The sequence below is a fragment of the Nyctibius grandis genome, chromosome 11 (assembly GCF_013368605.1).
Source record: "Nyctibius grandis isolate bNycGra1 chromosome 11, bNycGra1.pri, whole genome shotgun sequence".
Lineage (NCBI taxonomy): Eukaryota > Metazoa > Chordata > Aves > Nyctibiiformes > Nyctibiidae > Nyctibius > Nyctibius grandis.
In genome coordinates this window covers 24,144,946-24,158,122 of record NC_090668.1, presented here as the reverse complement: position 1 = coordinate 24,158,122, position 13,177 = coordinate 24,144,946, and the positions used below count along the sequence as shown (strand labels likewise).

Here is a 13,177-nt window from a genome sequence, read left to right as displayed (position 1 = left end):
GGGTGTGGGATGAGGAAACGTGTCATAGCCAGGAAGCTGCTGCCGTGGCTGGAGGCAGGGAATGGAGAGTTCAGAGGGAAGTGGGCTGCGGGGAATTTCCTCCCTTTACCACTTGACATTTAAGTCACTGTGCAGAGCTCAGGCTGCGTTTAGGTTTCTTTAACCCTCCTATCTGGGGATGGAGACCTGGCAGAGCCAATGCTGGTATGCAGAGCAAGTTCTGAGCTACTGAGGGATGTCTGGATCTAATTTAGGTTTATTATTTTAATGACATTACTGTTTATTTCATTTAACACTGAGTAGGTGAATGTGATCAGAGAACTGGGAAAATGTATACTAGGAGGAGGAGATGAATCTTGCCCAAACCTAAAACCTAGCAGATAAAATCCTGCTGACGTTACCGAGCCCTTTGAAGGCGCAAGGCTCCTGCTGCAATCCTGGTATTGCAAAGTCACTGCAAAAGGACAGGGCTGGAAATAATAACCCCTCAGCGGCCAGCAAATGACAGAGAAGGGTGAGGTCAGGAATACATGCCTCGGGGATGGGTGATCTCATCCCGGCCTTCGGTGGACGACCGCCCACATCACAGCACTGCCGCACGGCCGGTGCGGTTACCAGCTCCGACGTGAAAGTTTGCTGGGCTCAGGGTGTGGGCAGCTTGGCGGCACTCTGACCAGAGACCAGCACGAAGAATCCTGCCCACCCTCCCCGCTCTCGAGAGCAGCTCTGTCCCCAGCAGAGCCAGTGGCTCCATGTCACCCTCCCTGTCCACGCCATCCTTCCTGCCTCTTGGAGGGGAACCTCCCCTCTGATCCCGCGCAAGCCGTCCTCCACTTCCTAAGAACAGTGGAGCACCGAGCTGGGGGACAAGAAGGGCTGGGCAGGGTGGAGAGCTGTGGTTTTGCTGTGCCATCGCCTCTTGCCTTCCAGCTGCCCCTCTCCTCCCTGGGGAGGCTCTGGGGACTATGACCTGGCCAGGTAACAAGGGCAGCGAGGATGGGGATGTGCAGGACCCTGCCTCCCAGGGGCACTGGCTTGACTGTGCAAGCTACAGCTTCTTCATCTCAGAGACTTGAACTTGTCAGGTTTAAGTTTAAATTATCCTCTTCACGGAGGGCAGGGAAGAAAGCAGCCAGAGAAATAAGAAAACTCCATGTCTGAGGGCAAAGGAAAAACATCTGAGTTCAGGGAGTGCCAGAATGGGGCTTTTGTTTCTGTTTTACGCTTGGCAAGTGGCCATCCCCTCTCTGTGAGCCTACCTGGGTCACAAAGAGACCCTTTGTGTTTGTCCTGCACCACTAAGATAAAGACTGAGGTGCCCGACCCCGCCACAGGTCTCCAGGTCCCTTCAGCCTCCTGGGCCCTGGAGGATACTCAGCATCACGCAGAGACAAGGTCACTTCCAGACTCCTGCCCCAACACATGAGTCTCAGACGTGTTCTGGACAAGCTCCCACTCGATTTGGTCTCTAGCGTCCCAAAGAAGTTAAAGCAATCCTTTTACATCACCCTGAGACACAACGGTTGAGTCCTCACTGGGTGGTCCCACCTCCCTACAGCACACAGCTCGCAGGGCTGTCCCACAGCACTGCATTTTCTGCTGATCGAGGCAGAGAATTCCCTTCAGGCCACCTTTCTCTTTTCCTCTACAGATTTTAGAGCTTGTTTTTTAAATTGCTTTTGTGCTTGCTGTAAGGGACCATCAATAAGATGCTTAAAATCCTGGTACAGAAACCCCTACATTCATGATTTAATGCAGAAAACCAACACCATTAGCCATCCATGGAGCAGTCGCTGCAACTTAAACCTCTACGTGTCTGTAAGCTTGGCCCTTAATTACTAAACACCTAAACATATTAATGCACGTGCTTAACCAAAGAACCACACTTGGCAAACAATTTCCTGAAAGAAAAGCTGATAAAAAGACCCACTGAAATTTTTATTTATATGAAGGAAAAATTTCCAGCAAACACCTCTTCACTGACCCACATTCATGGGCTGTGACCCTCAGTGCACGATGTCTAGACTGCCTGAAATGATAATTCACTTCTCCATCTGAGGATCTCAAAGCATTTTAATAAATCACTTTTGGGTATACATTGCTATCGCTTCAGCAGGGGCAGAACGCAGATGTTAACTGCACGACTGTTAAATACTGAGTGGATCCTCTGGTCTCTAGAAGACTCTCTGTCTAGTAGGTTTTTCCCCTGTCAAATAATACACTTAAAAACCCAAAACAACAAAAAAACCCAACTCTAACCACTAGCTGCACTGTTTAGGGAAAAAAAAAAGAAAACAAGAGTGATGCTCTGTAATCCATGGAGTGATGATACTGATCTGTGTAGTCTCTCTGCATAGGATTGCCTGTCCTTCAGATGCTCTCTGTAGCTTTGCAAGGCTTAACTTTTATTCTGGTAAGAATATGGAGAGACAAGAAGACAAGAAACCCCGTTTGAAAGTACTCTGCTTGGTTCTGCATGTGCCCGCACACAACCTGCCTTCCCTGAGATCTCCGAGTGGTTCCTCAGGATCTGAGCTGTTCGTGTTCGCATCGGTGCCTCTTTTCCTGACACTGGAGTGTGTAATATCATACAAACATCTTGCTTAACCGAGTCTTCATTTACGTGAGGGTACAGATGCGGGGTGCTGTAGGTGGAGGCACAGCAGACAACAAGAAATCCATCTCCCTTCATTTCACACCCGCTGAAAGAAACCTGAAGCCCGGTGGGATGACTTCCACCCTCCGTCTGCTCCAGGTCATACAAGAGCCATTTGCAACTTGCCGTTGGGAGGAATTTCCTCTTTAAACCAAACCCAAATCCTAACAGACATAATAAGGGAAACACACTCCCAGGGCAGGTCAGGAGCACATTCCAGGAGATTTGCTATTGATGATGATAAACACAGTATTTGTGTTGTGCTCAGGCTGTACTTTCTGGTGATGCGATGCAACGTTACTGCCTGCATCTTCTGCTGGCCATTCCCTCTGCTCTGGTTTTGCACATAGAAACCTCAGCTACGAGCGCAGCCAGCCTCATGCAATTGCATAAACAAGCGTGCCTGCATATGAAACAACTGCTAAAGGTGATATTGGCACCTCCGTGAAGGGCTCCAACACACGTGGGACTGAAAAGCACCGTGTGTACAAGTCACTAAAGTCACTAGCTCAGTTCCTGGAAATCTGATGGGCTCAGACCAGTTGAAATATTCAGCCTCTAAACCTGCCCTCCCACATGGAAGCTGGCCTCCCTCCTGTTTAACCCATTTAGGTCTAACTTAGGATACAGATGGAAAGAAGCTTGGGTTTCTGTTGCCTGAGGTTTTCTCTCTCTCTGTTTTCTAGGGCCCCACTTCAGCAAGCACTGAACAATCCCATTTAAAAATGTTTCAGCCTGAGGATGGTCTGGGATGCTGTGACCGGCTCCAGGGTCACACGAAGCAGGGCAGGTATGTGGAGAAGGTCCAGTGGGGAAAATGGCATCTGGAGGTCCAGAAATAAAAGCCACCATAGCACGCTGCACCACAGACTCCCCTTTGATGTTGGGCCAGGCCCTTCTCATCTCAAAAACTCAGTTCCCCAATTGTAAGATGGAGACAGCAACACTGCCCTAACTCACGTTAAAGGAAGATAAATACAGTAATAAACGTGAACTGCCTCAATTCTGTGGCAACGGGACCCCTCCTGAGTGCAGAAAATTGCGATTTCCTTTAGTTCCCCTGTAGTAAGTCTGCACAATCACACGCTATCCTATTGTGCTACCAGATAATTTTGTAGCAATTTCCTCTCCTAAGACATTTGACTTCACTGTAAGCCAGTTTAATAGCCTATAGATATTAACATGATCCCTTATTTACAATAATGGGACCTTGTAGCTACTGTAGCTCACAGACGCAATTTATTACAGGATGTTACCACAATCCGCAGGCTACCAGAAAACATTAGGCCTGGTTGGTACAAATGCCATTTTCCTTGCTGAGATAATAAAATAACCCTTTAAATGATTGGGATTTTTCCTTCTTCTGAACATCTGTGAAAATTAATCTTACTTTAAAAGCCTCCTTTTCCCTTGTGGTAACAAAAGCCTCCATATATCTTGTTTTTAAAGGCATGACCTTTAAAAAAACCCTATGACATGTTTATAGATTTTGAATCTGCAAGTTCCTGGAGCTTAAACTGGAGTCTACAGGTGTCCGGGGCACTGGGAAGCGATCTGCAGAGAGGCAACGGTTTGCAGGACCAGGCTGCATCTCTCTGCATAAGAGAAACCCCCACCACACCACTCTGCCTGCCTTCCAAGCTGCTCATCACCTGACATCAACTGCTCATTTCATGATTCTTGCACTCTTCATGACATTTCAAAACTAAGAAGAAACGCCTCCGGAAAGCTTTGGGATTCGGGAAGAGCAGGAGGGTTGAGCATATGGGAGGAGGTAATACCCTGTAACGTAAACTGTTTATAACAAATCTCCTTTATTAGGCAATAGTATGCTTTTAAAAAAAGAGAACCAAACTCATCTGTCAGTCCTGTTGTTCCTGAAACCATCGCAGCAACGCAGTTGCTGAAACATTTCCCCATTCCTCTTCCCTTGACACACTGCACAGAAGCTTTGCATGACTTTGGTTTTGTATCGTCCTGATGCCCACGAAGGGCTGTCAGACACCGCACAGGCACACGGCCCTTGTGCAGACCATGCAGCGAGAAAAGTTCCTTCATCCTGATGCACACATGAACTTCCAGCCACCATAAACCAGCAGGGCTTAGACTGACCCACCCCTAACTTCAGACCTCTCTTGGCTGTAGCTTATGTGCTCTGCACTGTCATTTCTTCCTTTTGGGGCAAACTCTGCTCTTGCAGAAGCCCCTTCCAGCCCAGGACCCGACGGCCTGACTCAGGGAAGAGCCACCTTTGCAACCCAGCGGGACCAGCCCTGTGCTCTCCATTCTTCTCACATGACGATGCAGGACAGATTTGGCTTGGCTCTTATTTCTCATTTGATTGGAAACAGCTCTAAACGAGGCCATGAACTTAAGGCACACGATTTATCTAGGGAAGCCCAGGACAAGGCTCCCAGGGGTCCTTCACTCAGTACTGGCTCAAGTAAGGGGAAAAGATGAGCCAAATCCAGGCTGTGTCCCTGCTTAAGGAGGCCAGCAAGCACTCACAATCTCACCCTGCATCCATGGTTGGCTAAACAAAACCCCAAAGAGTCTGGCTAGCAACAGTTTGAGCTGCTTGAGGGGTGCCAAACAGCTGTGAAGTTGCCTGCCGTCCCCTCCAGTGGCAGGTGGGAAGTCAGCCCGCTGCAGTCCAGTTCTATCCTTTGAACGCTGAAAACGCACAGCACATATCCTGCTTCCGCCCAATGCTTCGCGCCGTTCGCCTTCTCACAGGATGTCCTGCCCTGGCTTTGGTTTGTTTTTTTTTTTTTTTTTTTTCTGGCAATGACACTGTCAAAATATTTACTGGCTAAAATATTTATGATATATAATATACTCTAAAATACAGCTGCTGTCTCTTCTTTATAGCATTTACCCTTCCTGGAGATGATAACTGAAGAAGGTCTTTTGAAAGGAACGGGCTGGAGGGAAGAGTGAAAAACCCAGGAACGTGTGTCCCCAAGGGCCTGTCCCTGCCCCTCGTTCAAGGCCGTTAGCTGTGACCATACCTCGTCCTCATAGACCACGAGCTGCGTTTTCCGTAGCTGGATGTAACGATCCTTCCACAACCCCAGGAGCCCCCCGCTGCTTTTCTTAATCCAGCCATACTTCTCTGCGGTTGGAGCAGACTTTGGCTTCTCTGAGACCTCCTCCTTTGTATCCTGCAAGGACAGAAGGGAGAACGAATTACATCAAAAGCAATTTCCATCCATTTAATGAAGGTCATCAGAAAGCCTGCCCGGAGAAGACCTCAGCTCCCACCACACGTGGTCCCTTCCCCACCACATCATAAGGGAAAAGACTGGCATCTTCCAGAGGAAAACTCAACCAGCTCGCACCTCAGAGCTGCCACAGGACCAGGGAGCGGGCATGGACCCTGGCCACCCCTGGGGACACTGTTGGGATGGCAGCAAGTCCACCTTGCTCCTCTCTTCCCCAGTGGCTCTGCTCCCCTCTCTGTGGAGGCACTCCCTGCTCGCTGTGCACCAAGTGCTCCTTGGAAACAAGCACCCTCCCCTCCGCTTTGCTCCTCCAGCTCTCTGACAAACCCCAGCGGGACAGATCCTGCTGCCACCAGTAGCAACGCTCATATTTTGTCCCACGGTCACTTCTGCAAGCTTCTCCTCTAGGTCCCTACATTTGGTCATCACCCCCAAACCAATTCCCATGGGCAAATCTACAGCACAAGGGCCAGGACTTCATCACATCCACACTAAAATGTTCCCAGCAGGCTCCTGCATGGTTTGTAGGCAGAGGGAAGGACAAGCAGAGAAGGCAGCACCAAGAGTGGGGTTTTTTGTTGTCCTGCCTTTAGCTCCTCACTGTTTGTCACAGCCTGCTCTCGCCCACCCGCAGCAGCATGGAGAGCCCCAGCATCCTGCACTGGAAGGCTGCTGCCTTTCCAGGGCTGGTAAAAACCAGGAGATGCCTAACTTCCCTGCTTTGAAAAAAACATCAGAAAATATCAATATTCTCAGCAAATGGAGACAGGAAACCTAAGACGGGGAGCGGGGGCAGTCAGGCTCATTAGCTGAGTGCCTTCACCAGCAGACTTGGTTAAAGACAAGAGTTCTCCTCCTCTCGGGTGCACTGGAAGAGCCTTTGCAAAGGCAGGATCCCCGTTTCCCCTCCCTTGGAGGACCCTGCTGCTCCCAACACCCTGCGGACCCCTCAATAAGCCTTTCCCTGGAGCAAGGCGAGGGGAATCCCTCTCTGAGCCAAATCCCCTTCCACAAACACCTCGCCAACCTTGTGACTTGTAAGGAGAGGCCAACCCCAAATCCTCCAGCCTTCTCCCTGGAACCCTGCTGTCCCCCACACTAGGTTTCCTCCACGTCCCCATCTGTAATAGCAGCAATCCCGCTGCAGAAAGCCAGTGCGTTTGCACAAACCAAGGACACACGACACAGGCAGAGCCCCAACCATCCCCAAATGGCCCTCGCTGGCTGCTGAATGAACCCTTTTCTTGCAGGAAAGAAAAAACCCCAAACAAAACAAACTGGAACGGCTGGAGCTCAGACATCATGTTTCATAACACGAGGAAATCCCACGTGCATGGAAAGGAGTTGGAGTGGGACACTCCCATGGCCAGGACAGAGAGAGGGAGTACAGACAAGCTCCAAAAATTTGGAGGAGAACTTTGCTAACAAATCTGTTTTCATGCACCAGGCTCCCAGCGAACACGCCCTTGGACAGCAGCTGCCATCGGGGTGAGCTGTTACTCTAAAGAGGGAGCTCGCACCCATAAATAGAGGAAAAACATTAAATACCCCGTGCGCCCACATTTATTCTGATCCCCGCCAAGGTCGGGAAGAGGCTTGGCTTTGCAGGTAGGCTCAGGTGCAGACTGGGAGCAAGAAACTCAAATAAATTGTGTATCACCTAAAAGAAAATCAGACGGAAACCTGCAACATCCTTGGCGCCCGCTGCAGAAGTTATTTTGATCGTACCGAGCTGCGTTTGAAATGGCCACAATACAGGATGACAGAGCATGAAAAAGTTTTCCGGGAAACGAGGGGGGACTGCGTGGTATTTTTTTTTTTAAACTTGACTTTTGAGGTTGCCAGGAAGTTGTATTCAGTTGTGATCTGCGACTTCAGCAAAATCAACTGCTGCACAAATATAGACCTGCTGGTTTCCTGATCGAGCACCCTTTTGATGTCATTTTTAGATAATTGGGCACGGACTTTAACCTTGCTCGTAGCAGTTTCACATGGATGTAGCTGTGCAAAGAGTTTATTTGAGTGACTCCAGACCAAGATGTTTTTACTCCTCGAGTTTTTTTTTTTGCAGATGAATTTTTCCTACTCTTTTTTCCCCACCTGGCAGAAAGGCTATCTGAAATCACACGGCAAATATGTCTATCCATGGCCTCTCCCGGTGCTCTGCAGAGTGAAAACTACCTTGTCCCCTCTGGTTTTAATATAAAAGTACTCCCTGTGAAGACAGAATCACAGAATCACAGAATCACAGAATCACAGAATCACAGAATGGTTGGGGTTGGAAGGGACCTCTGGAGATCATCTAGTCCAACCCCCTGCCAAAGCAGGTGCACCTACAGCACAGGATCACGTCCAAGCAGGTTTTGAATATCCTCAGAGACTCCACAACCTCCCTGGGCAGCCTGTTCCAGTGCTCTGCCACCCTCCAAGTAAAGAAGCTTTTCCTCATATTCAGATGGAACTTCCCATGTTTCAGTTTGTGCCCATTGCCCCTTGTCCTGTTGCTGGGCACCACTGAGAAGAGTCTGGCCCCATCCCCTTGACACCCACCCCTAAGGTATTTGCAAGCATTGATAAGATCCCCCCTCAGTCTGCTCTTCTCCACGCTAAACATCATGGTATCACTATCTAAACAGCCCTCAGGACAGCCTAACCCACAACGTCTTGCAGGTGATTCCTTTTTCCCCTATTCTCTTGCACAAAGATGAAATCACAGCATACAAAATGGTTTGGACGCAGCACTGCACACCTACCTCTGAAAAAGCAACCTGTCCCAGTAAGGGTTTTTGTTGGAGCTGGGGCTCACGCCTGCGCTTTGCGCAAGGCAGAGCTGCAAGGCTAAGGCAGCGCTCGAGAGAGCTCCCATGGGCTCGCCAGCCTTACGGGGACGCTACCTGCTCTCCGTGGCCTTGCAGCTCGCCCTCTCCCCAGGCCACTCGGGAGCCCTGGTTGGAGCCACCTGCCTGGAAGGAGCCGTGCGTGGGGTTCCCTCCACGCCAGGCACGACTTCCCGGCTGCGCCGGCATCTGGGAGCACCCGCAGAGAGGATCCGTGGCTCCGAGCCCCCGCCTGCCCCAGCTGAGCGGCCCAGGAGAGGGAAGACGGGATGAGACGGAGAGTGCTGATCTCAGCAGATGACAGCAGCCACGTGCAAAGGGCTCTGTCCCCGGCACTGAGCTGGAGTCAGCTGAGCCGGAGCTGCCTGGTGCCTCCTCCAGTCCCCGCTACAAGATAGATGTGACGGGTGCGATCCTGCGCTCTGCGGGTGCCGGGGGCTCTGGGTCAGCAGCTCCCCCCTCGCACGCACACAGCACGTCACAAGACGGGGGTGCTGTTGCTGTAATCCCTCGCCTGCAGGTTAAGGGTGTAAAGAAACCAGATGATGCAACTTGACTGTTTGTTCCTGTGAAAGCAAGAAGAGTCTCGGAGACAGTACCTGACATTTTTGTGGATTATTTTTACACCCCTGACACGAATCGTCGAGGGGAGGGTGGCCAGGGAAGGGCCCCAAGAGCAGGGCTTTGTGTCCATCCTGTGCTCTCTGCCTGCGATTCCACGACTAAAACTGGAGCATGGCACAAAGAAATCAGTTGCTGTTGTTAATTCAACTTCATGTGGGTATTCCTTCTGCAAGAAATACTATGATATCCTTCCCAGGACGTTCTTGGGCTGGATTCATTCCTGATGCTGGTGTTAATCCATGAGAAGAAACCCCCTGACATCAGCCAAGCCGTAAATGAGGGAAGAACTGAGTTATCCCATCGCTGGCTCACACCAAAGCCATCGCTCCCAAAACCAATCCAATTTATATCATGGTGCCACTTCTTAAGTTTCATTCTTCCAGCCTGGTTTACACTCACATGTCACAGCTCAGCAGAGACGCTAAATTAGGGGGATAGGATGGCTTTTTATTTAACAGTTGGGCAGTCATTTCTCCCCTCCCCTGCCCCTGTATTTTAAGGGCCCACAAACCCACATACTTTTCCTGTCTTCTAACAAAAAAAAAAACAACAGTTGAATCACGGTGGTGCTTTTACAAGTTACACGTAGCGCACAGAAGCGTCTTACCCAGTTACAGCAACTTCATTTAAAGCAAGCAGCTCATTTATCACACTCCTCTCTAGCAAGGCACCGATGAACACCTCGCAGGAGACAACCCGGGTCTCCAGACCTCAACCCTTTTTCTCCCTTCCCATGTCATCTCCCAAGCCTGTCTGTCAGCACTTCCACTTCTCCCTGATCCACAGGAACAAAACCATCTCGCTGGAAAGAAACTGCTCAGATCCACGTGAAACTTGGGAAACTGCATCCGACGCCCACTCCTGAAAGCCATCACCGGAGGATTCATTTATCGTTAACGAAGAGTGGCCGGTGCGCAGGTCGGTGCAGGGCTGGGGAGGCAGCGGGGCCCTGCCAGCCCCCCTCGCTCCCGAACCCCAGGGACCACCACGAAGCCCCTTCAGCCGGCGGGCGCCTGGTGAGCACGGACACCAGCTGGAAGCAGTTCCTCTGCTGTGGATTAATTTCATGGATGCCGGCGGATAATAACAACTCTCAGTCGCTACCGACTTGGGCTGCTTTGCCGTCTCCCCACTCTAATTCTCACCACAAAATGTTGGGAGCTGAAATAAAGGGGTGTAGGGGGGGAAAGACAAGCCACAGCTACCGGCATCACATGTGCTAGAGCCTGAAGTCTGCCGGCAGTCCGCCCTACCAGGAGCTTTCTTTGTGCACGAGCAGCAAAACCTCACTCAGGGAAAGGAAGCAGGAATAATTGCGCGGCCAGATGAGGGGAGAAAACAACCTGTTTTTAACTAACAAATTTGTGGCATCTTAATCAATCCGCGTAGGGATGGATTATTGGGGCTTGATCCCATGGATGTGAAAACCTCCATGTGCAGGAGAAGCACCGCTGCCCTTCTCGGAGTAAAACCCATCCCAGGCAGAGACAGAGGAGGAGGAGGACAGGCGTGGGGAAGGCTGCTAGGTATGTGGCCATGGCCAAGCTTGCGGTCTGAGCGAGGCCCAGCTCCAGTACGGAAGTACAACACCCCGGCAAGAGTCAGCACAAGGTGGCCTGAGCAAGCGTGGCATCCGAACAAGCCCAACTCTGCCAGCGCTCGTCCTCCAGCACCGCCAACATTTCCCTGTCAAGCCTCACCCGGCCTGCTGGAAAGTTTAAAACCCGAAGAGCTCTGGGGATGCTCTGCCCCAGCCACCGCCGCAGCCCCAACCCACCCGGCCGAGCGCTGACGGCAACGGGGGCTGCTTGGCAAAAGGGACCCCCAGCCTTGGGCTCTCCATTTCGGTCCCCCACGCTGCCCCCGCCGCCTCCCACCGCCGGACCCGGGCGGAGACGGGCCGGGGATGTCCCAGCGCCGGCGGAGAGCCAAAAAAAGCCCGAAGTGGCCGGCGCGGTCCTCCACGCCCCTTCCCGGCCGGCGGCGACAGCGAGGGGCTCCTGTCCCGTCCCGGGGGTCCCGCACAGCCCCGTGGAGGGGGTCCCCCCGTCCCGTCCCGACGGTCCCGCACAGCCCCGTGGAGGGGGTCCCCCCGCCCCGTCCCGGGGGTCCTGCATAGCCCCGTCCCGGGGGTCCCCCCGCCCCGTCCCGGGGGTCCCGCACAGTCCCGTCCCGGGGGTCTCCCCGCCCCGTCCCGTGGGTCCCGCACAGCCCCGTCCCGGGCTCTCCCCTCCCAGTCCCGTCCCGTCCGGTCCCGGTCGGACTCACTTGCTCCATGGCGGGCCGGGGCCGGTCGCTCCTCGCCGCCCGCTCAGGGGCTCCGCCGCCGCCCCGCTGCACCGCTCGGCTCCGGGCGGGCGGGCATGCCGGGCCGTGCCGTGCCGAGCCGGGCCCCGCGGCTCTCGCCTCCGCACCAACTTCTCGGGGAGCAGCAGCACCAGCAGCAGCAGCACCGGGTTTCCGGCGGCTCCGGCGCTGCCAGCGAGGAGGCGGGGATGCCCCCGCCGCCGGCCCCGGCCTGGCCCGGCCCCCCCCCGCCTGGCCCGGCCCCGGCCCTGGCCCCACCCGCCGCGGTCCTGGGGCTGGGAGCCCCCGGAGGGGCTGGGGCTGAGCCCAAGGGAGGGGGTCCGAGGGATGAACAGGGTCACTGGGGACAGACGGTGGCTGCAGGGTGGGACGTGGAGCGTGGGGTGGGACAGGGTCCCTGGGGCGGGACAAGGAGCCTGGGATGGGAGAGGTCCCCAGGATCAGGCAGGGTCCTCAGAATCAGTTGGGGTCCCCAGGGATCAGATAGAGTCCCCAGGGACCAGGCCAGACCCCCCCATGGTAGGACTCTGTCCCTGGCATCAGAGGGTCCCCAGGGTCAGGCAGGGTCCCCAATGATCAGATGGGGTCCCCAGGGATCAGGCCAGACCCCCGGGGAATTGGAGGGTCCCCAGGATCAGAGAGAGTCCTCAGGGATCAGGCCAGACCCCCATGGTAGGATGGTGTCCCCGGCATCGGAGGGTCCCCAGGGTCAGGCAGGGACACAGGGCACAGGGTGGGACAGGGTCCCTGGGGCTGGGGTCAGGCAGGGCCCCAGGAGCAGCAGGACAGGGCACAGGGTGCAGACAGGTGAGGGATGCCCTCGTGGGCACCGTCTTGGCACTTTGGGCATCACGAAGCCCGTGTGGAGCCGTGCCCGGGGCTCAGGTCCGTGTGGCATCATGGCTCCCTCGGCCGCAGCGGTGGCTCCTGGCAGTGGGGTGGTCTCAGGACAGTGGGTTTCAGCAGAGGGGTGATGCAGTTCCTTAGCCCAAAGGAAACAGCTGGGGAACGGCCTTTGGTGGCAGAACTGGTTAACGCAACTAGTCACGCTCGGAGCTATTGTTCTCCACTGGTATTCAGCTTTGCAGACTTCTGCTTCTATTTCAGGCCTGCTGGAGGGCTCGTACCCAACAGCCTGCCTGGTTTTACTTCTAATTATTTCAGTCAGTCTAAAAAAAGACATTACCTCCCTCTGCAAACCTTGCCTCCATTGTTCGCGGCAGAGAAGATAAGAGGGGAAGGAGAAGAAAAGTCTCCACACCCGTTACCTCCAGGTTAAATGCTCTTCTGCATAGGTACGGCTGGGAGGAAAAACAGGAGACAGCTTCTGCTAACCAGAGGTGGAAGAGATACCAGAGCATCCATCAGGGCTGGCAGCCCCCATCCTGCAGGGCCAGGGGTTAATGGAGGCGCCAGGAATCACCCTGGGACACACCGGGATTCGAAATGAGAAATCCTGGTGCTGTCAAGGCGCGTTGACAGGGAAATGATTGCCGTGTCAGCAGAAAGACATCCCGCACGAGGCGGGG

At 53.5% G+C, this 13,177-nt stretch overlaps 1 protein-coding gene across 1 annotated transcript in view; it reads right to left on the bottom strand.

Moving 5' to 3' along the window:
* The window catches only part of PLEKHO2 (pleckstrin homology domain containing O2), a 30,082-nt gene extending 18,290 nt beyond the window's left edge, over nucleotides 1-11,792 (bottom strand). The window contains exons 1-2 of the mRNA XM_068410241.1: nucleotides 11,610-11,792; nucleotides 5,668-5,820 (exon numbers count right to left, since the gene is read on the bottom strand). Of these exons, the coding sequence (XP_068266342.1) occupies nucleotides 5,668-5,820; nucleotides 11,610-11,618 (162 nt within the window). The 5' untranslated portion in view covers nucleotides 11,619-11,792. The remainder of the gene's footprint in view (nucleotides 1-5,667; nucleotides 5,821-11,609) is intronic.
* Between the last annotated feature and the right edge of the window lie 1,385 nt (nucleotides 11,793-13,177).